This window comes from Eschrichtius robustus, chromosome 3, assembly GCF_028021215.1.
Source record: "Eschrichtius robustus isolate mEscRob2 chromosome 3, mEscRob2.pri, whole genome shotgun sequence".
Taxonomy (NCBI): Eukaryota; Metazoa; Chordata; class Mammalia; order Artiodactyla; family Eschrichtiidae; genus Eschrichtius; species Eschrichtius robustus.
Window position 1 is genome coordinate 13,108,625 of NC_090826.1, and position 22,553 is coordinate 13,131,177.

General features: G+C 51.1%; 1 protein-coding gene across 1 annotated transcript in view; it reads right to left on the reverse strand.

Annotated features, from left to right (window-relative positions):
• Window positions 1-1,722: 1,722 nt before the first annotated feature.
• Window positions 1,723-22,553, reverse strand: part of LOC137760853 (protein-arginine deiminase type-2) — a 42,566-nt gene continuing 21,735 nt past the window's right edge. Inside the window, exons 5-16 of the mRNA XM_068537737.1 lie at window positions 22,036-22,153; window positions 20,744-20,869; window positions 15,207-15,385; window positions 13,232-13,335; window positions 12,341-12,452; window positions 11,695-11,802; window positions 9,449-9,600; window positions 7,425-7,569; window positions 6,568-6,661; window positions 4,791-4,876; window positions 2,628-2,756; window positions 1,723-1,956 (exon numbers count right to left, since the gene is read on the reverse strand). Of these exons, the coding sequence (XP_068393838.1) occupies window positions 1,723-1,956; window positions 2,628-2,756; window positions 4,791-4,876; window positions 6,568-6,661; window positions 7,425-7,569; window positions 9,449-9,600; window positions 11,695-11,802; window positions 12,341-12,452; window positions 13,232-13,335; window positions 15,207-15,385; window positions 20,744-20,869; window positions 22,036-22,153 (1,587 nt within the window). The remainder of the gene's footprint in view (window positions 1,957-2,627; window positions 2,757-4,790; window positions 4,877-6,567; window positions 6,662-7,424; window positions 7,570-9,448; window positions 9,601-11,694; window positions 11,803-12,340; window positions 12,453-13,231; window positions 13,336-15,206; window positions 15,386-20,743; window positions 20,870-22,035; window positions 22,154-22,553) is intronic.

A 22,553-nucleotide genomic window follows, 5' to 3' on the forward strand; every position in this document is an offset into this window, starting at 1 on the left:
TTAAAGGAATTTTTTTTAGCTGAAACTGAGTCTTTTCAGTTGGAGCCAGAGAATGAATCTGATTATGTCCAAATTAGAGGGTCTTCAGCAAATGCACTGAGAAACTTCAATGGGATAATCAATCCATCTCTAAGGCCAGCAGCTGGCCCAGAACTGGCTGTTCAGGCTGGAGGTTAGGACAGGGTCTTTATGTGTTGGATCTGAGGTCTGGAGAGGAGGGGCAGGTCTTTGTGTTCTGGGGGAAGGTCTGAGCCTGGCTGGTGGGGAGGAAGTCCTTGTCTAGCTGTCTGGAGAGACGGCATTGGAACAGGAAGTGGAGGCTGTGAGAGGAGGGAGCTCAGGGACTGGCCAGAGAATCAAGAACCCAGCAAGAGAAGATGGATATGGCTCACCCTGGGGCATCTTTATACAGTGAACTCTCAGGCCACAAGGATGCTGGTGTGGGGAGAAACCCCCAAGCATCTGGGAGAGCCTGGGTCCATGAGAAAGAAGAAGCATAAGAATCTTGTAAACAGAGAAGGCTGCTCTGATAAAATCCACTTCCAGGGAAGGTTCTAAGCTCAATTACTGGCCCCTCAGGGAATCTAAGTCTAAGGAGGCTGGCCAACGGTGTCTACACTGCAGAGGGAAAGCCAAGGGGATCTGACGGAGGCTGTTAAGCAATGAATAATTGGGGGTGTCCAGGTGGCCAAGGGAGGTGAATTTCAAAGGATGATGACAGTTCAAGGTACACCTGGGGTTCCAGAATCCCTTTCCATGCCATCTACCTTGACCCACAAGGCATGGCTACAGGGACAACAGGTCATCCCAGAACCTCCTTCCCTTCTCCCCTCATTCAATTTTGGACAAGAGACTAAAGATTCTTTGGGGAAGGGTTTGGGTAAAGCGGTTTTTGTTTTGCTTTGTTTTTCACGTCAGGGCTGTACAGACACTGGCCAAATGTCCAGCTTTTTTCAGGAAGGACAGCATGGAGGCTCAGGGGGTGACTTCGTGGACCCTGAGGCCCTTCGGAGGGAAGGCAAGGCGCAGATATCTCAAATCCCCTCCCACTGCCTGAAGGCCCCTGAATGGCGGCCTCCAGTGCACGTCAGGAAGGGGGATCCTCTGGGGGTGCGAAGAGTCTGGAGAACTCAGGGAAGGAGGGAGGTGCCCAGGCCCCTGTAGTGTGAACCCTGACAGTCAGATTTTCTCCTTCTTCTAATACGAGTGCCTGACTCAGCTTTGCTTGCTGAGCAGCCACTTCAAACACGGCGATCTTGAGTAAACACGTTGCCAGCCACACAACTGGGTGAAGAGCCAGGCCGCCTCCCCCCACCGAGGCTCCTTTCTTTTAGAGATCTTGATTGCTTTTGATAACTGACCATTTGGGCCACCTGCCTTTTTTCCTCTTTCCTCGCTTTAAATTCCCACTCTTATGCTTTAAATTCACCAATAAAGAGTGAGCCCTCGAAATCCTAGGCCCTCACCCTCAACTCCCATAAAAGCAGAACCCCAGTTCCGTGGGTTCTCTCTCTCTCTCCCCATGACCTCACTGTGTGGCCCCAGGTGTGCCAGGTCCTGTAAGTAAAAATCAAACGAAAAGTAATAAACGTTTCCCCCCAAGTTTCCTGATAGCTATTGCTGAAGGGCATTTTGCAATCATAATAAAAACCACAAGCGTTGGTCCAGCCTCAACACTGGTTGCCGATGGGCTGTGACAGGCACACAACAGCCCCCTGCAGGTCAGGGCACCATGTGCCACCACTTGAAGGTGAAGGGCTTCCTGCGCACGTTGGTGCCGCAGTGCACCTCCCCCAGAAATTTGTGGTAGGCGGAGATGTCATCCACGAAGGTGCAGCAGAGGCCCAGGGGCTCCAGCAGGGAGCGCACACGTGTCTCCAGGCAGCACACCTCCTCAACCTGGGGCCCGAATGGCTTGGGGATGCCCAGGTCCTTGTTGAGCACAATCATGTTCACCTGCAACAGGGAGGCGGGGGGCCACAGCCCCGTTTAGTGAGCACCTACTACGCCCCGCCCTGTTCTAAGCTCACTGAACCTTCCCAACAACCCCATGAAGTGGGGATTGTGATTATCCCCATTTTACAGATGAGGAACTGAGGCTCGGGGGGGCTAAGCAACTCATACGTGGAAGAGCTGAGTGGAAAACCAGGCAACCCACCCCTGTATAATGTGTATGTCCATGCATGTGCATGCGGCTATATATGTATGCATCAGCGTGTGCATTGCATGCATGCGTGTATGTGTGTTTTCATGTGTGTACATGTGTGTATATATGTATCTATGTGTGTGTGTATGTGTGTTCTAACCTCCTTCTGTCACATAGAAGACTCTCCTCTATGATAACAAGAATCCCTCCTGTCTATAAAGGCCTTTTTAATTTACAAAACACTCTCCAATCTGTTAAAGGATCCCCCAGGACCCCAGAGGGCAGCTAGAATAAGGATATCACCCCAGAAGGGAATGAGGCCCAGAAAGGGCGAGTGCCTGGGGTGGGTGGGAGGCCACACAGCAAATCAGCCAGGACTGGGACCCGGGCCTCCTGATTGGACAGCCTCAGCCGAGGGGTCCCTCTGGATCTGGCTGCCCCTGACTGGCTTGGATGAGGTTTGGGGTCCAGAGCGCCTCACCATGTTTGGGAAGAAGGCTCTGGCCTGGCGGCTCTCGTCCATCTTGAAGAGGGCAGGCAGGTCGATGATGTCCTGCTCCGTCAGCCCCAGCTCCTTCTTGAGGATGTCGCGGTTCCAGTCCAAGCAGCGCTGGGCGACGGGGAAGAAGGGAGGGCAGGCGAGTGAGGGGACACCCCTGCCACCTTTGTCAACCTCACCCCTGCCTGCAGGGGACCCGGCACTCCAGGGAGAGTGTCAACCTCACCCCGGCACTCCAGCACGCGCCGACCTCTCTGGCGCCCCTCCCACCAGTAATGGTAGTAATAAAGAGAACGAGAGAGAAGATTACAGAAATAATACTAGAAAACCACAGAAATAACACTAGTGAGGGCTCATTTACTGAGCACCACCTACTACAAGCCAGACCCTGTGCTAAGTGCTTGCTATGCAGTATCTCATTGAATCTTTAGGCTGTCCCGTGTGGTGAGAATAACAGTGACAATGATTTTGATTAATAATAATTAAAACTAATATGTACAAGAACCCTAAGTGTACTGTTCTAAGTGCTTTACATACATTACTTATTCAAGCCTCAACCTCATGAGGTAGACACTATTATTAGCCCCTTATTAGAGACTCTACCCAAAATGTAGAGTCCTTAGTGAGTTGCCCAAGGTCCAACTGCCAAAACGAGGGGCCATGATTTGACCTGAGATCTACCCGATGCCAAAAAATGTCCACCGAGGGGAGTTACAAAAAAGTCAACTTTCAAATAGCCAGTGAGGCATTACGTGAACTTTGGGAAACTCTGCAGTTGCTTCTACAGCATCCACTCCACCCCTCCCCCTGAAATGTAGCAGCCAGTTATTGGGTTGGGTTGACTACACCCTGCCCTCCTGGTGACAGCTAATTAGTGGACCCTTGCCCCTGCCTCTTTGCTCCAGTGATTGGTTCAAGGATGGGCAATAAACCAGAATTAAGGGAATCAGTATATGGAATTCCCCTGGCTACAATAATTGGTTCAGGTTGGCACAATCAGAGTGAAATGCAAAGCTTTTGTTTAATTGTTGGGGGCACAGACCTCCCTCTTTGTGGATGGTGTGCTGGATGGATGTGAGACCTTGAACTGTTGCAGCTATACTCCTGCCATGAGGGCACCTGTAGAGCCCAAGAAGTGCAGAGAAATGGAGCTGGAGCCCTGATCAACCTGTGCCTGAAATCCATACCACTGCTGGACTTTCTACTCATATGAGTCAATTAAGCCATTTAAAAAAATCAGTTTGAGCTTTTAAATTTAAACTTGATACTCTAAATGTGCCCATGCAGGGCTTCCTCGGTGGCACAGTGGTTGAGAATCTGCCTGCCAATTCAGGGGACATGGGTTCGAGCCCTGGTCCAGGAAGATCCCCCATGCCATGGAGCAACTAAGCCCGTGCGCCACAACTACTGAGCCTGAGTGCCACAACTACTGAAGCCTGTGCACCTAGAGCCCGTGCTCTGCAACAAGAGAAGCCACCACAGTGAGAAGCCCACGCACCACGACAAAGAGTAGCCCCCGCTCGCCGCAGCTAGAGAAACCCCGCATGCTGCAACAAAGATCCAAAGCAGCTAAATAAATAAATAAATAAATAAATAAATATGCCCATGCAAATAAAGAGAGATCTAATTCAACTAAATATGACCCTTTTGACTGGTATCTACTTCTGGATACAATCTTTGAGATTTAGGGACTCAAAAGGTGGGATTCATCCATAGATAGAAAACTTCAGGGATCTCTGATCCCCTAAAACAAATAAAAATTCATGGCATGTGTTTACATATGAAATTTTCTGGAGAGCAGGTCTGTAGTTTTCATCATATTTTAATGAGTGTGGGTCTCCCCCAAATGCTGTGGGCTCTAGCCTTACAGAGCCCTTGGTTCTTTAGTACTGCCTGATAAACCTTCCTTCCCAGGTCTCCTGTCTGCTTCTAGCCTCCACTGACCTGCACATCCCAGCTTTGTCACCCCATTCAGCCTCCAGTTTAGAGGCGTAAACCAGGAGGGCTGGACCGAATGCTTGTTGAGGCCCTTCCCTCTGTCATGTGTCCTGAACCCTTGGCCATTTCCTATGGAAGCCCCGAGGATGTGACAGGTGCCATTGGTCATAGCCGTGTCCCTCCCACGGGCCCCTGCCCCGCCCTCACCTGGAAGTACTGGTTCTCCTGCACGAGGCTGTCATTGGACAGAATCTTGTTGATGGTGATTCGCTTGCTGCTCATCCCGCCCAAGCCTGCGGGGGTCAGAGGACAGGAGACAGTCTAGCTTTAGGTGTCCAGCCTGGGCGCTCCCCTTAGCCAAGGCCCCCAGCTTCTGGGCTAACTCTTAGGATGAGGGAGAGGGGCTGGGACAGGCTGGGGCACAGGAGGGCAACCCCAGGGGTAACTCCTTTCCCCAGGGTTGGCCATGTCACCTGGGCCAGGGATGGGGTGGCAGCTGTCTTGCTCTCTCTCTGGCCAGAGGGTAGGGTGGCACAAGAAGCCTGCTTCTAAGGATGAGCAGCAGACCAGAGGGAGTGTGGCAGAAGCAGGATGCCAAGGGGTGTCACCCTTCCTGTTTTCCATACCTGCCTCATGCTTGGCCCTTGTCCTGGTCTATGCCTGCATCTGCCTCCTATTCCATCATGATGGCCCACGTGGCTTCTGGCTTGATTAGTGATACCTAATGCTCATGGAGCGCCTGCTATGTGGCAGGTAGTCTTCTAGATATTTACATGGATTAACTCAATAATCCTCCCCACATTTCTATAAGGTAGCTTCCAGCATTAAAGATGAAGAAATGGAGGCACAGAGAAGTTACATGACTCGTCCAAGGTCTTACAGCTAGTGGCAGAGCCCGTAAGCAGACCAGGCAGTCTGATTCCAGAGCCTAAGCTATTAACTCTTTTTTTCCCTGCCTGATGCTGGTCCACTGTGTTTCCTAGTCTTGTAGCTTGTTAGTGGCACAGAGATCGGTGCTGTTGCACCCTGTACCTGAGCTGTCTCCACACCACCCCTTGGACCTATTTGTACAAAGATAATAGTTCCTATATCCTTATGGGTAGCTTTGAGGGGTTAATATAGAAAGAAGCCTCCAGAAAGTCAAGACTCATGCCTGCCAATCTAAAAAAAATTTCCTATCAGTAGGAATTAAAAAATGACAGTGGTCTTAAGTTGGTCTTGTCCATCCCAGACACCAGTCACTATCAGGAATACTGCCTTTAGACATGGAGGGTGGTAATGTATGTAAGTATCAACCAGCCTTAGGGATGCAGACTTCTGGGAGCAGGTGGATTAGAGATGCCAACCTGAAAAGTGTCAAAAGGGAATGTAGGAAGAACACATAAGAAATTGTCATGGCCTCTCTAACCTGGCTCACTGTCTGCACCTGATCAGCTTTGTCTCTTTCCATGATTAATTTAAGAGCAAAGCTCATCCCAGTCTGTCTATCCCAGTTATGTGGATGTCTAAATTAAGCAGATGATTTCTCACTCCGGGACTGACGGTGATGATGTCTGACTGTATGTCACGTCTGTCGACTCCCACTTTTCTTCCTACCCCTCAAGTGCATTATATATATTCTTCTGTATCTCCCTTCCGAAAACAGAAGCTTCCTTGAACACAGATTGTGTGTCAGTTTTGAACCAGTTAACTCTCCTTGGGGTCTGGTGCCATTTGAAGTATACACTAGGTCCCGAAGAAGCACTCCGCACTGTTGATGATCATAAGGGGCAGCGGGCAGCTCGATGGTCCCGTGGGCCACAGCGAGGGTCACAGAGGCCAGGGCTGCTTCCCACCACGGTGACCTCACAGCCCTGGAGCGGGCCGGATGTCCAGGAAGTGGAGCTGGGTGTTCAAGGACAAGGCACTCATCTGCCCTGTCCTCCCAAGGGTCCCTCTGGGGGCTCAGCTCCCTGCTCCCTGCCAAGGCCCTGCGGGCACTCACCTTTGAACATGATGGCCTCCCCATGGCCCTCCTTCTGTTTCTCTCGGAAGAGCTTGTAGCAGGCCGAGGTGCTGGCCATGAGCATCCGGAAATTCTGTGAGAGACCATCCAGAGGGCCAGTGTCAGCAGAGAGGAGGTGGCCAAGAAACGTGAAGAAGCCCCCGCTCTCAGGACCCGGGGTCCCACCTGCATATTGTCTCAAGCCACTCCCTGCCGAGCAAAGGCCACCTGGCAGGGTTTTCTCTATTTCAGAGGAATATTTCTCACCCTTCCTGCTATAGAAATTCCTCCACCTCAGCAACGCCATCGAGTCAAAGCTCAGAGTCAAAGGTGACCTTGGACAGAGAGGAAGAGCTTCTCCAAGTGGCCAAGAGGCCAGGCCATTTGCACCAAATTTCCAGGGTTTGAAGTTGCAGCCGTTTCTTTTCACTTCTTGGGAAATGAAAGAACCTCTTTCCAAAGCCCCAAGCCCATACACCATTGCTCTCTAGAGCATTATGGCCAGTACAGTAGCCACTAGCCCTGTGGGATTATTGGACACTTGACTTGTGGCTGGTCTGAGTTGAGATGTGCTAAGAGTAAAATACACACCAGATTCTGAACACTTAGTATAAAAAAAGAATGTAAAATCTCTCATGAATAATTTTTATAATGACTACATGTTGAGGTGCTAATATTTTGGATTTATTGGGTTAAACATTTACCTGCCACAGCAACAACGTACAAACCAGCTTCAGCCTACTTCCTTCTTCCTCTCTGCGGTCTGCTTCCTCTAGATACCCCTCTCTGTTGACAAGAGCTGGTAGTACAGGGGTTCTGCACTATCCTATTCACTCCAGCCTCAGGGGCCAGCTCACCTTTGTGCCTGGGATGGGGACGAATGTCATGAACTCATCTACATGGCCCACGGTCAGCCAGTCCGAGTAGAGCTCCACGGGTGCCTGCACCTGCTGGGCCTGCAGGAAGTCCCTCACCACCTTGGTCATCCTCCGACCACCAGATCTAGGGTGGGGTTGGGGAGGAGACAGTTCTTCAGAAGGTTGCCCACTGTGCCTGTCTCACCAGAGGGTCTGCAGGAGGAGTTCAGCGTTTAGAATCTAGCCTGGACCCAGAATAGCATTGGCGGAAAAGTCATGGGAAGGAGCCTGAGTTGCAGAGACCCTGGCACAGGCAGAAAGGTGTTTGAGCCCAAGGGGAAAAAGGAGGAGTTAGCTGTAGCCATGGTCTGTGTGAAGAGCATAGAGCCCAGCCTTTGGCCGCTGAGGGTGTCAGTAGGTGTAAGAAGCTTCTGTGCTCAGGGATCCCTCATGGACTGCTGGAGGGGGCTAGGACACAGGCATGATTCCAAAATCTTCCCTAGCCTATGTACCTCTTCGCTGTTAACTTCTCAACTTCAATCATTTCAAGTGACACCTCTTCCAGGAAGCCCTTCCTGACTTCCCCACTACCTGAGGTCTTCAATCTCCCCATTACCCTTATAATATAACCCAAAAACCTCACAGTGGCCAACAAATGCCTCTCTGATCTGGCCCCTGCCTGTCCCTCCTACCTCATCTTCCTCCCTTCCTCCTTGTTCTGTTTGCTCTAGCCACATGCTAAACTTGTTACCAAGGTTTTGTCCTTTCTATTCCTTCTATCTGGAATGCTCCCTCCCTTTGATCTTCCCATGGCTGCTTCCTTCTCATCATCTGAGCCTCAATTCCAAAGTCACTTCCTCAAAACCACAAAAGCCAAAGTGCCCCTGCCCCATCACTCTTTATCACGTACCCTATTTTATCTTCTTCATTGCACCTATTAGCACACAGAAGTATCTTATTTATTTGGTTGCTTACATGTTTATTGTCTATACTGCCTCCACCCCTAATGGAAAACTTCCTGAGAGCTGGGACTTTGTTTTGCTCACTGCTGTCTCCCCGCAGCCCAGAACAATACCTGGCCCAAGGGGAAAGACTCTCAATAGATATTTGTCTCGAAGAAGACCCCCGTGAACTCCCCTAAGGGGGTTAGGGACCCCTCCTTGGGTTTCCCTGGCTCTGTATCATTCTATCACTGTACACACCCTCTGTTTCATGTCTGTGATCTCCACCATCTCCTGGAAGGTGGGGGCTGGGCTTCATGTTTGGAACCCCATGTCTGACATAGGGCTTGGTGCTTGGCTGGTGCCTGGGAAATACCTGTTGAATGGATGAGTGACTGTTGAGTGGAGGGAGAAGGAGGGCAGGGTGAGCAAATGGTCACTGTCTGTGTCAGTGGCCTCCCACAGAAGGTAGAGAATCCCATGTGGTTATAGGGACTTGGTGCCCAAATCCTGGCTGGTCCCATATGTGCAGGTTCCTGGCAGCCCTTTTGTGAAGTGAGGACCCACAGTACTCACTCTCTCCCTAGCAACTGCTCTAAGGAAGAATCTGTCTTCTCATCGACTGGTGGGTGACCTGGGGAGGGAGTGAAGGTGTTGTTGATAGGACAGGGAGCCAGGGACTCAGGCTTTGGGGCAGAGCCATGTCTTCTCATGTGTCTTTTGTGAATGGGCACCCCCGAGGATTTGTTGGTGTGCTCCCACTGATCCTCTTTCGGTACTCCTTCTCTGAACTCCTTCATCCCTTCCCCACTTTCTTTATAATCTCGTTATATTCCCTCCCATTTTGGGAAGAGGGTTATTTATTTAGTTTTGTATTAGATCCTAATTCATACTAAGATGCAAAGGCTAATTTGGTTTTCTTTCCAAGAGTGTCTGTATCTTGTCAGAGAGTCATGGGAGAGGTTAATTCTCCCAGCCAATCACTCCATGTGTGAGCAACCCAGTCTGCTCCTAAAGGGAAACAATAACTGTCCCCCCCTTCCCCACCGCCACTGCCCGCAGGCCCACCCTGGCTTCTCTTACAGAGGAAAGCTGCTCCCGATGAGGATCCGGCCCAGGGGGTATGTCTTGCCATTCACGGTCACTGGTGGACTGACCTCTAGGTTCCCAAAGGAATCAAGGCTGGTGACAGGCTCAAAGAGGGGCTCCCGGGTCACATAGCCAAAATCTGGGCCCTGGGCAAGAGACACCCATCATTAGTCTCTTGCAGCCAGGAGCACTTAGCCCCAACCCAGCCACCCTCTGATGACCACTTTTCACTACCTCTGGTCTGGCCTTGTGGGCACTTAGCTTCTAGGGGGGGTCACCCATGCTCTTCTGATTCCCACTGATGAACAGGACCCTGGCATGTGGAGGCTGAGTTTGTGAGCATGTCAGTATGAGCGTGAGAATGAATGTGAATATATGAGTGTCTGTGTGTGTGTGTACATCTGGGTCTCTGGGTGTGCCTCTATTTCTTAAACACGGAGACATATTGGTGATTTCTGGATTGGTCCTCATTTTGTGCTATTGACATCCCCACTCATCTCTTAATGTGAGCAAGAAATGGACCTTTGCTGTTGTCAGCTATTGAGATATGGGGGCTGTTTGTTACTGCAGTCTTACCAAGTGAAAGCTGACCAATACATGCAGGAATAGCAGATATGTAACATATATACCATCCCAACCCATTCCCAACTAACCATATTTATTCACGGAGTCCAGATATAGCCTCAGAATCCTTCTTAGCACAGAGTCCCAACAGACTACAGTTACATGATATAACCCCAGTGATGCCCCCTGAATTTTAAGTTTCCTTTCATGATTTTTTGGTAAAAAAGTAGGGATCTTGCTTGGGAGCTTGCACTGGGGCTGGAACTAAGCTTGTCTGACAAAAATCCTTGCTAATAAAAACCAAAGAGTGAGAAGATGTGGCTTATCCTGGCCCAGCTTAGAGGCTCAAGGGACAGCTGTGCCCAGTAGGGTGAATGGCTGCAGCTTAGTGCTTTCTCGCCTGCGAGCCCCAGATGGCAAGGTGAGACTCGCCAGAGGCTGGGGCAGCTGGGGCTTTACAGCCTCACATGGGCAGGCAGGCATGCAGCACAAAGCTGGGCTTGGCCCAGGCCTCCAGGAACAACGCAGTCCGGGGGCCTTGGTACCAGGCCAGCCTGGAACATTGAAGGCAGGTGGTGACCCGGGAAGAAAGAGTAAGAGTAGGATCTGAGAGGCCTTGGTTCTCCTGCCTGCTGGCTGGTTTGACTACCCCTCATGTTGGAGAAAGTGGACAGTCCTCACCGAGGACAGTGTCCAGGGCTGTGGAATGAGAAACAGAACAGCAGCTAATAATAGTCATTGTATCAGGAGCAGCACGGATGCCTTATATAATGCTTTCAATCTTCGCAATAAGCCTGTGAGATAGATACTGTTCCTATCCCCATTTTACAGATGAGCAAACTGAGGCTTGAGGAGGTTAAGGTGCTTGCCCAAGGTCACATTGCTGCTAAGGGGTGGAACTGGGACTCAAGGCCAGATCTGTCTGGCATTCCAGGGCTTTGTGCTCACACCACTGGCTCTGCCATCTCCCTGTGATGAAGGGACTAGGTTAGTGACTGTTCTCAAGAAGCAGGTGCGGACCCGGCAGAGGGTTCCCTCTGAGCAGCCCTGATGTCTCACGGGAGGCTGCCCTGTGTGTGACCTTGGCAAAGCCACCTGATCTACCCAGTCTCTGTTTTGTGTTCTGTTCAAGCCTCCCCCTGCCTGTTCAGGGTGGAAGGTGAGGACAAAGACGACTGATTTTGGTTCTGTCCTCATTCACTTGGTTGTTGATGGCATAAAAGGAGAGTGGTAATGACCTCTAGAATCGGGGGTGGGGGTCAGATTGCTTTTAAAAAAACTCATGAACTGAAAAAAATCACAGCTTTAATGAGCTTTGCAGTTGGAACCATGCTTTTTGACAATTGCTTAACTATAATTTTCCTCTTTGAAACTTACTTTGCTGTAAGTTGGAGGTGGGGCAGTGGCAGGAGTCAGGCCTCTATCTCCCATAGCTCTCATTTCCCATGAGAGAACTCTCCATGTTTTGGAAAAGCATCAGTTATCAGAGCAGGAAAGGATGTTAGAGATTACTCTCCCAACTGACCCATTTTGCAGATGAGAAGATGGAGGCAACAGACTAATTTGCAGTAAACTGATTTGCCAGGGGTGCCCAAGGCCTCCCGACCACTCTGTCCTGTAAGAGTCCCCAGGATTGTGCCCTCCCCCATCCCCCAAGGTGGTCCTCAGCATCTCACCAGGAGCTGCTTCACTGGGAAATCCTTCAGGCTTCCGTCTCTGGGGGAGTCCAGAACCACAGGGAAGCCTTTGTGGGGGGCCTCGATGTAGCCAAACTCGATTTCATCCTGTGGGGACACAGGGAAGAGCCATCAGACGAGCCCAGGGGGCCACCAGTGAATACTAGCCAGCCTCCCCAATTCTCCTCTCAAGCACATGATGGCAGTGGTTTCTTATATATCCCTCCTTAGATAGTCTCTGCACATCCCCAGCACATTTGTACTCATACTGACCCCATTTTAAATAACATAACTGGTAACATCTGTATACATTTTCCTGCAAGTAACACCTTAACTGGAAGTGCATTCTTTATTTATAGATTGGCTTCTTTTTAGCTGATGTATGGTACTCCACAGAAAGGCTGTCCAATCATATGGTCACCCCCTTGCCCCGTGGATGGACATTTAGGTTGTTTTGCAGTCTTCTGCTACCCTAAGAAGCTGCAGTGAATTACCTTGTACATTTCTGTCCCTGTGCACACGTGCACGTGTGATCTGAGGACAGAACTCACATACGTGGAGCAGCTGGGCGCCAGGGCATTGACATTAAGCTGCCTCTTCTTGCCTGAGCCCTGGACCATGTCCTTCCCAGCTTGGGGTTCCTTACCTGGATCCAGCGATCTCCCCGGTTCATGTACTGGAAGCAGACCTTCAGTTCACAGTTGGTTTTCTCAACCAGGTTCTTCACCTCTTTCAGAAACAGGTAGTTGTCCTTCATGCTGAGAAGTGTAGGAAGAGGGGGAGGCCAAGAGGGAGGGTGAGGAGGGATGAGGGCCAGCCCACTGAGGTGGCAACAGCAGTTGGCATCTCTGGGCTGCGCTGGGCAGATGAGGCCACATCTGTGTTCAAAGGCACCTTTGCAAAGGCCACTGGAGTCAAGGGCCAAGCACACTCATCCCCTCATGCAGTGTTTACCAAAGTCATGAACAAACAAAACGAGGAGGGGAATTCTCACCCTCACCTGCCCCAAAGCCTTACATCTCTGACTCCCCAGATTTCCAAGGAAGAGCTATGCCTAGCATGGAGGCAGGGGATGGGTCCAGGACAGCAGGGGTGTGTGGCCAGGTGGTGTGGCCAGTATCACCTGCGGGCACTTCTTTCCCCTGCTTCTCATTTTGCTGTAGCTGTCTAGCACATAATAGATGCTCAGTTAAAGAATTGCTGGATGAATAAGATGAGTTGAATATCCATTGTAGAGAAAGGGTCCTGACTGCATGGTATGGGCCAAGAAGACGTGGGAAAGAAATGCTAGCTATTATTTTTAGAGCACAAAAACTCTGTGCCAGGACCTTGGATGAATACTTCACCTGCTTCATCTCACTTAATCATCACAGTGACTCTGTGATGTGAGCATCTCAGAGAAACAGAGGCTCAGAGAGGCCAAGTGAGTTGCTCAAGGTCACACAGCTGGTAAGTAACAGAACATGATCTGAACTCAGGTCTGTCTGCCCCTGAAGCCCCAGCTTTAGCCACTCTCTGCGCTGTGCCTACTGCTTACCAGCACACAAACACCGACAAAGGAGGCAGGATGTTGGGGGTCATGATCCACGGAGCAATCCGGAATGTCACGGTGTCCGTGAAGATGGGTGTCAGGGGGATCTCCTGGGCGTGGGAGAGAAGAGGAGGGGATCAAAAAGTCTTGTCAGGGTGCTTTTCACTCCTGCCTAACAAAGTGGGTGAAACCGATAACAGTAGTACCTTTGGGAGCACTTACGGTGTGCCAGGTCCTATTTTTACATGTGAGATTTCATTTCTGCCTTACAATAACCCCAGAGGGTAGATAGTATTATAATCCTTGTTTTACAGATGGGGAAACCAAGCCACATAGCTGCTCAAGGTCACATGGTTAGTAAGTGGTAGAGCCTGTATATAAGCCCAGGCAGTCTGGCTGCCGAGCCCATACTCTCAACCACTGTCTGATCTCGCTGCATCAAAGTTCTCTTCCTGAAATCGGCTCACACGATGGCTGAGCCAGCCCCGGCCTTCCTCTATTTTTGCTCTGGGCACCTTGCCCTTTTCTATGTGTGAGTGTTATAAAGTTATTGGGGAAAATTTTGATATGTCCACATTGTTCTTTAAGGAAAGGTTCGGGCAGCTTGCCTGCAACTTGAAGGAAGATGAGATATGATTCCTTTGCATGGCTGGCTTTGGAAAGCCACAGGAAACCGGCCCCTGCCCTTGGTGGGGAGGATGGAGGTGGCCTTTCCTGCCTGGGTCTGCCTTTTTAAAAAAATTATTTATTTATTTAATTTATTTATTTTTGGCCACTCTTCACTGCATGCAGGATCTCAGTTCCCTGACCAGGGATTGAACCTGTGCCCCCTGCAGTGGAAGCGCAGAGTCTTAACCACTGGACCTCCAGGGAAGTCCCCCGGGGTCTGCCTTTTGAGTGTCCGCTGGAGGGGGCCAATCTGAGAGACCCTGATGGCCAGGTTGCTCCAGGCACTGGGGGAGCAGGCGAAGCCCTCTCCCCACCCGCTCCTGTTAGCTCTGCTTTTCCTGCCTTTCCCTTTTCCCAGCGACTTGAGGCTGCTTTGTGAATGAGATCTCACAAGCTTGTATGCTCACAGCCACTCTGGGAAGCAGCAGTATTTGTCATTTCTGTTTTCCAGATGGGGCAACTAAGGCACAGGGAGTAAATTCACTTGCCCAATGTCTCACGGGCTCAAACCTGGGCCGTCTGACTCCAGAGCCCCTTCTCATAAATCTAAGCGAGACCTAGCTTCACCCTCGGCAGAGCCCACGGCCTCCTGCCTCAAAGCGGTCCGGGGATGGAACTGGGGAGCAAACCTTGTGTCTGAGAGGGCAGCCAGGTCCCTCCTTATATCTGAACAAAGCGGGGTGGGCCTGAGGGCAGGGGTCTGGGGCTGCAGTTTTTGATGAGAGGTCCTTGTGGGCAGGACACATCCTAGGCTGGGGGGCGGGGGGCTTCTCCTTGGGAGGGGAAGGTGCTCTCCTCGTCCAGTTTCCCAAAACCAAGTGCAAAGGTGGGTGAGATGTCTGGCCACAGGGAGGGGACATGGCCTGCGACTGGGATTTGGGGTTTGGCCTGTGGTCAGAGTTGGTAGAACCCACAGCTAGGGTGTGGGACCAGGCAGGGAGGGAAGAACAGGGCACATGTGTGTGGCCTACTTTGCTTCTTGTGCTAACCATTGGCACTCTGTGCCTCAGAACTGGGCCCGCCCTCTGCAGGGAGGAGGACAGACCAGGGACAGGCATGAGGTAAGAAAAAATCACCTGGAGGGAATCCGGGGGAGTAGGTACAGTAAGGAGGATCCCCAGAGCATAGCTCAGAGGACGCTGGCAGACACATGTGGATGGTGGGGCATCCAGGTCTCCAAGCCTGGACCCCCTCCCCTTGGAGCTTTGAGGGGAGTAGAGCATACTGGGGACCCCCCTGGGAGTGGCCCTCTAGAAGGAGCCCCACCTGGCCCGCAGCACAGCCCCTCCTGGTAGAGGCCTGGAGCCCTCACCTCGGCCATATACTCCAGCAGGCTGACGTGGACGGAGACCAGGCCCGAGAAGCCCTCGTCGGGAAAACGTAGGCCTTCCACGAAGAACAGCAGCTCGGCAGAGCCACCCGTGTACTTGACCACGTGGTAGAGCTTCTGGCGGCCCAGGATGTGGATATAACGCTGGCCGAAAAACGGGTCTGGAGGGAGAAGGACCAAGGTCAGGCCCCACCCACAACCGTCCGTGGGGCGGGGTCACTGATGGGGGGACGCGATGGCAGAGTAACCTGTCCTCTAGACACAGAGAGAAAAGCACAAGCAGAAAATGCCACCAGAAGGGCCGTGGCCTGGTCATCTTCCCAGCACTGTAGGGCCCTAGCCATGTGGCGCTCAAGCAGACACCCTTCCTGGCTTCTGGCTTCCTTGCCTATAAAGTGAGCTAACTCTCCCAGGAAGGGGACATGAGACGATAGCAGCTGAGGACCGGGAAGCCAGTGGTGTCAGGGAAGGGAATTATTGTTCCCATTTTACAGAGGAGGAAACAGTCCCAGAAATAAGAAATGGCTTGTCCGGAGTCACATAGCCAGTAAGTGGCTGAGCCGGGACTCAAATCCCTGTCTAGTTGTGAACCCCGACCTCTCCTCTCCTTTATATAAATAAAACACCAAAGTGCCCATTTGTGCCCCAAATTCTCCTCCATATAATGCGAGCCACATTGGCGTGTGGGTCTCCGGCTGCACGTTTTTGTGGCTGGTTTCTCCCGCGCTCCTGCCCCACTGAAACCACCCAGCTCTTCACAGCGCTGTTCCCTCTGCTTGGAAGAGTCATCTCCCTCCTTCTTTCAGGCCTTGATTTGTGTCACTTCTGGGAATCGTAGCCAGATCCCCCAGAGACCAAGCCAGGGGCTCTGTCTGGAGTTTCCGCAGCCCCCGTCCTTCCCCATCACAGCCTTTAAATGGACATGATCTCAGTGTTTAGTTGTTGGCTCTGAGAGACTGTCACCTGCATGGGGGCTGAGACAGGCCCAGTCCAGGGCAGGTTGTATTTAATAAATATCTACTGAATGAACCAATGGCTCCCACACCACTCCCCAAGGGAGAATTTTCAGGCCAATTTGGAGCACATGTATTGAATTACTACTCTGTGACCACATGGGCAAGGACCTCTGGGGGACACAGAGACGGGCAAGAAGCAGCCCCTCTGTCTAGGAGCAGTGCTCAGCTTATGATAAGATGGCGCAGATGTGGGAAGCGTCATAGTAGAGCTACGGGGTGAGAGAGCCCGTGGGGTTACTGGGGTGAGGAGGGCAGGGGAAGGGAGGCGGGGTGGGAGGCGTTTGAGCAGAGAAAGGCAGCCTTTGAGATGCCCCTGGGGGCGGCAGAGGTGGGGTGCAGTGAGGAGAGGAGATACTTGCATTGCCCAAGGCATGGAGGTAGGACCCTATGCAGTTCCAGAAGGAGTTTCTTTATGCCCTGCAGAGCTGGAAGGGCAGAATCAGGCTCAGCTTAGTACTGTTGTCAACAACAATGGGTATGATTATTGACCAGTCACCTGAGGGCTAGAGCGTGTAACTAGAACAGTCCTGGCATGAATAGGGTGCTTGATTAAAACTTGCAAAATGAATGGAGGAACCAGCAAAGCCCAGGCTCAGGATGGTTCCTCACGTAGGACAATGTGCTCAACTAGACCCTGGTTATACATCTCATTAAGGGTGGGTTACCTTAGTGGTTATGACTTCCAGAGTCAGAGAGATGCGGGTTCATGTACCTCTCTGGCTTACAAGCTGCAAAACCTCAGGGAATTCACTTAACCTCCCTGAGCCTCAGTTTACTCATCTGTTAAATGGGGGATAATAACACTTATGCCACAGGGTCCTTGCAAGATGAAATGGCAGCATCAGGGATTGAGGTAAGCTGGGTAACCAAGGGTAACCATCGGTAACACAGCTGGGACTTGGCTGGTATTACTACTATGAGAGCCCATGAATGTGTCAGCACACCCCTTACTGCAAAATTCATGACCTTTTCATTGAACGGCTTAGGAACAGAAGGCAAAGAAAAACACCTCAGCTCACCTTCCCTTAGGTGGGCCCAAGAAATGAGGCATATAGACTCAGACACTGGGTGTCCCAAGGAACAGCTCAAGACAGAAGGTGAAGTCCTTCTCACTCAGAAAAGACAACATATGCCTTGTGTCCCAATCACTAAGTAGATCCAGACGGCTCTGCATAATTAAAAAAATTCTCCCCCAGGCACCCAGGCCCTCCCATGTCCACCTGTCCCAGGCTGCACTTGAACTGGTGCTAGGAAAGAGATCCTCAGGCCTAGAAGCTGACTTGTCTTTGCAGAAAACTCCAAAACTTTCCCAGGGCTCTGGGCAGCTAGGTGGTGTGTGTGTGTGTGTGTGTGTGTGTGTGCGCTCCACCTGGGCCTGGGAGGGTGGTGGTCTGGCAGGGGAGCTGGGCCAGATGGAAGGATGCGTTCTTGCCCATCTGCATGCAGTTTTTTTCCCTCTATGGCCTGCAATTTACATGTGCCTCTCTTTCTGGTGTCTTGGGCCAGCTCTAGGCAGATTGATGACTTGGTGGGAACAATCCAGCCACTGTCCTGAGGAGCCTCCTTCCCCCACCCCCTGTCCCAGCTGGGTGCAGTCCTGCCTGAGTGTGACCAGCTCTCCCTGCAGGAACCAACAATGACCCTCTATTGAGCAGCCCACGTGCCTCGGGCTGGGCCCTGCCAGCCACCCTGACTTCTCCTTAGCCCCAGGCATCGGCCCCGCAGGCTGGCACGTGGCATAACCCTTCTGGTCACTTTGGAGCCATTCCACCTCCCAAGGAGACTCTTTGATAGGTGACCATCTGTCCTGGTTTGCCTGGGATTGAGGGTTTTCCCGGAATGAGGGATTTTTAGTGCTAAAACAGGAAAATCCTGAGCAAACTAGGACAAGCTGGTCACAGCACCCTTGTAGGAAGAGGTCAGGTCCCAACTTTGGGATCCTGAGGCAGAATCTGAGGCTGGAGCACAGGCACCTGGGTCTTCCTAACAGCACTGGAGACACCTGTCCACTGCAATCATTATACAGTAAGTCCCCTACATACGAACCTTCAAGTTGCGAAATTTCAAAGATGCGAATGTGCGTTCCATCAATATCAGGCATAAGTGAAACTGCAGCTTGCCCTCTGATTGTGTTAGTTGGGTACCTAGGTTAACTTTGTTGGACTTATGAACAAATTGGCCCTACGAATGCTCTCTTGGAATGGAACTTGTCCGTATGCAGGGGACTTACTGTAATTAATAATCATAATAATAACCCCCCAAAAGCAACAAGTGCCATCTATAGAGAGTGTTCCACGGGCCGGCTACTGAGTGCTGACACATGTTCCTTATCTAATCTCTATCACCAGCAGGAACTGTCAGGCCTCTCCTTAGCCCCACATCACATCACAAAAGAGGAACCCAAGGCCTGGGCTGGTAAGTAGACTTGCCCAGATCCAGGATTTGAACCTCCTGGGCTCTAGAGCTCCCTCTCAGGGTCCCTCCGCCTCCAGCCCAGCCCCCTGCCCTTGGGGGACACAGGTGACACATGACATTCATGTAACACAACATATTCTTATCCACAGGTGTACATGGATTTTGACAAAATCCCAAAATGCCTGCATGGAAGAAAAGGAAGAAGAGGAAACTGTACCACAGATGAATTATTTTTCATCCTGTTCTTTAGTGTGGCACTGAGTATTCACCCAGGATTCCAATTTTGTGGGAAACTGACTATTCTGGGATCATCGCTGCATCAGTAACACCGCCCCTCCCCCCACATTGCAAGATGGCAGCCCAGATAAGACAGACTGGGAAACAGCATCTCAAAGCACTCACAGCAGTGGTTCCTCCTTTTCTTGTCTGCTCAGGACCCATCTCGATGGCAGTGAGGGAGAGGGACGCGATTAAGGGCCAGATCTCAATCCACTGCCATCAACAAAAAGACGCTGTAGATAACGTCCAGGTGTCACTCGTAGCAAGAGATTGAGTGTCACAATACGACACAATGTGGTCGAGAAGCCGAGATCCTGCTTGTACCCTTCCTCTCCGGCCGGCAGCCCCATCCCCCGTGGCAACCCTGGCCTGGACATGGTAAACATCAACATCTCCGGCCCACTTAGGCGGCGGAGCCGGCCTGACCCTGGGGACATTCCAACCTGCGTGAGGTCACTGCCCAAGCCCAGCGTGGATCAGGAGGAGGGCTGGCTTCAGGTGGCAGCTGGGTCCACTGCTGTCCTGGCTAAATCCCTCCCTGAGGTGAGGGTCCAGGGTCACTGGGACCAAGTCCTCATGGCAACTGCTCTTAGTGGGCCTGGTCAGAGGAGGGGCCCAGAGCTAGGCTGGAGACCCTGGGCCCCCCAGAGAGCTGGGCATGTGGGGGAAGCCTCACCCTGCACCACAGCAAACGATTTTGCAGAGACAGCTTTTTAATACATAAATCAGACCTTGACAGTCGCTTGCTTAAAACCTTCTAACGGCTTTCCAGTGCACTTGGAATAAAATCAAGCCCTCTCCGCATGCCCTGGCCTCTGCCCAGTTCGCTGACCTTGACTCCAACACATGCCCCTCTTCCGGTCTTCTGTCTATTCCTCCAATACTGGTTGCTTCCTGCGGGCTTTATACGCGCTGTTCCCTCTGCTTACAACACTCTCCCCTCAGCTCATGAACGGCTGGTTCTTCCTCATTGTTGCTTTGGTTCTCAACTCAAATGTCGCCTGCTCGGAGAGGCCTTGCCGGACCATCTAGGCTAGTGGTGCCTCGCCTCTGCCCCTGCCATTCTCTACTACTTGGTCTGTGTCATTTCCTCCAATTGTGCTCTCTGTTATGTCTCCCTCATTAGACCGTCTCCTTCCCGAGGGCAGGGTGTGACGGCAGAGTTCACCCAGGGATCCCGGCGCTGAGACCAGCACCTGGCACTGAGGGGGCTCAACACCGATTCACAGAAGGAACGAGACAGAGCAGGCAGCTGCGAGGATTAGCTCCATGGCGGAAGCACGTTCCTTACTCATTGGGGACCCAGGAGGCCCTGTCCTTGGCAAGAGGAGCAAGGGGTCCTCTCCTTGGGGGTGCCCACAGCATCATCACGGGCTCTTTAAAAGTCAGGGGCAGTTCTCATGTTCAGAAAGTCTGAGATGAGCAGAAAACACCTGGTGGGGGTGGGAGGGAGTGGGTACCTGCCTCAGGTATCATGAAGGTGACGTGATTCTGGGAAAGATGGACCTCAAAAGCCCTTCCTCCCCTGGTTCACGTGGAACTCCTCTGGGTTCCACATAAATCTGTCACTGCCAACTCCTTTGAGGGAGGACAGATCTATCCCACGGGTCCTCCTGACTTCACAGGACAACGGTGGTCCTGGTTACCATTACCAAGAACCCAGTGCTGGCCCTCTCCAGTCACCTGCACCTGTGACTATTAAGGGAGGGGTCTGGGGAGCCTTAGAGGGAGGAGCTGGGCCCCCGAGGGGTATCTCAGAGGGCATTGACTGGATGGGAACTGCAGGAGGGCCAGGCTGGGGACACTCACTCTCCACATAGAACACGCCCACTTTGTCCGAGTCCGACATGGAAATGTAGAGAACGATCTCGTATCCGGCGGGGAGGTGGTCGGGGCCTTTGGTCCGCAGGATCATCTGGGACATGTCCTTGAGGTCTGAGGGGTGGATGCATGAGGAGGTTAGAATTAAGAGAATTGCATTGGGGCGGGGTGGGGGCGTGGGGGAACTGGATGAAGGTGGTCAAAAGGTACACACTTCCAGTTGTAAGATAAATAAGTTACCGGGATGTAATGTACAACATGATTAATGTAATTAACACGGCTGTATGTTACATATGAAAGTTGTTGACAGTAAATCCTAAGAGTTCTCACCACAATTTTGTTTTTCTATTTCTTTAATTTTGTACGTATATGAGATGATGGATGTTTACTAAACTTATTGTAATACTTACTTCATGATGTATGGAAATCAAATCATCATTATGCTGTATACCTTAAACTTAGACAGTGTTGTATGTCAATTATATCTTAATTAAAAAAACAAAGGAGAATTGTGGCTAGAATGTTGGCCTGTTACTTTTATAATCAGGACAAAGCAAACCCCAAACCTGTGTATTGTGAAAAAGCATAAGAAGTAGTTGTCATCTCCAACACTACAGATGACTTCCTATAACCTTTTGGGAACTCCCTTCTGCTCCTTTTTCTACACATGTACAACTTCTTAAAAAACGTGGTTCCAGGGACTTCCCTGGTGGCACAGTGGTTAAGAATCCGCCTGCCAATGCAGGGGACACGGGTTAGAGCCCTGGTCCGGGAAGATACCACATACTGCAGAGCAACTAAGCCCGTGTGCCACAACTACTGAGTCTGTGCTCTAGAGCCTGTGAGCCACAACTACTGAGCCCGCATGCCACAACTACTGAAGCCCACACTCCTAGAGCCCGTGCTCCGCAACAAGAGAAGCCACTGCAATGAGAAGCCCGCACACCTCAACGAAGAGTAGCCCCTGCTCACCACAACTAGAAAAAGCCCGTGCAGAGCAACAAAGACCCAATGCAGCCAAAAATAAATAAATAAAAGAATTTATAAAACAAAACAAAACAAACAAAAAAACTTTAAAAGAAAAGAAACATGGTTCCAATTGAACTATATCGATAGTTTTATCGTCTGTTTTTAGCAGGAGTGGATACTTGAGTCCACCATCCTCAGGAGACCCAAGGTCACACCTGCCTCACCCTTGGCCCAGCCCAAGACTTATCATAAGTGCTTTCATTGTTCCTCCCTGCTCCCCACCCCAAGCTCAAGTGTGGATCCTGTGGTACCTTCCTTGCTGTAGACCTTCTCATCGCTGCAGTCCTCTTTGGGCAACCAGGGTGTGTCTCTGTCACAGTTCACCAGCAGGATGGCTCCCTGCCCCTCAGGGCCCCAGGTCCAGGATGCCTGCATTGGCGAGGAGAGAGGTCAGTGCTGTCTTCTCTATCTTCTGACAGATATTCTCAACCCCAGCGCAGACCCCATAGGACACTGGAGAGACAGCCCCAGGGTGAGACTCTTGCAGCCACTACCCAGGAATGTAAATTGGTGCAGCCACTATGGAAAACAGTATGGAGGGTCCTCAAAAAACTAAAAATAGAGCTGCCATATGATCCAGCAATCCCACTCCTGGGCATATACCCAGATAAAACTGTAATTCGAAAAGATACATGTACCTCTATGTTCACAGCAGCACAATAGCCAAGACATGAAGACAACCTAAATGTCCATTGACAGATGAATGGATAAGGAAGATGTGGTATAAATAAGTAAATAAATAAACAAACATAATACATACATACATACA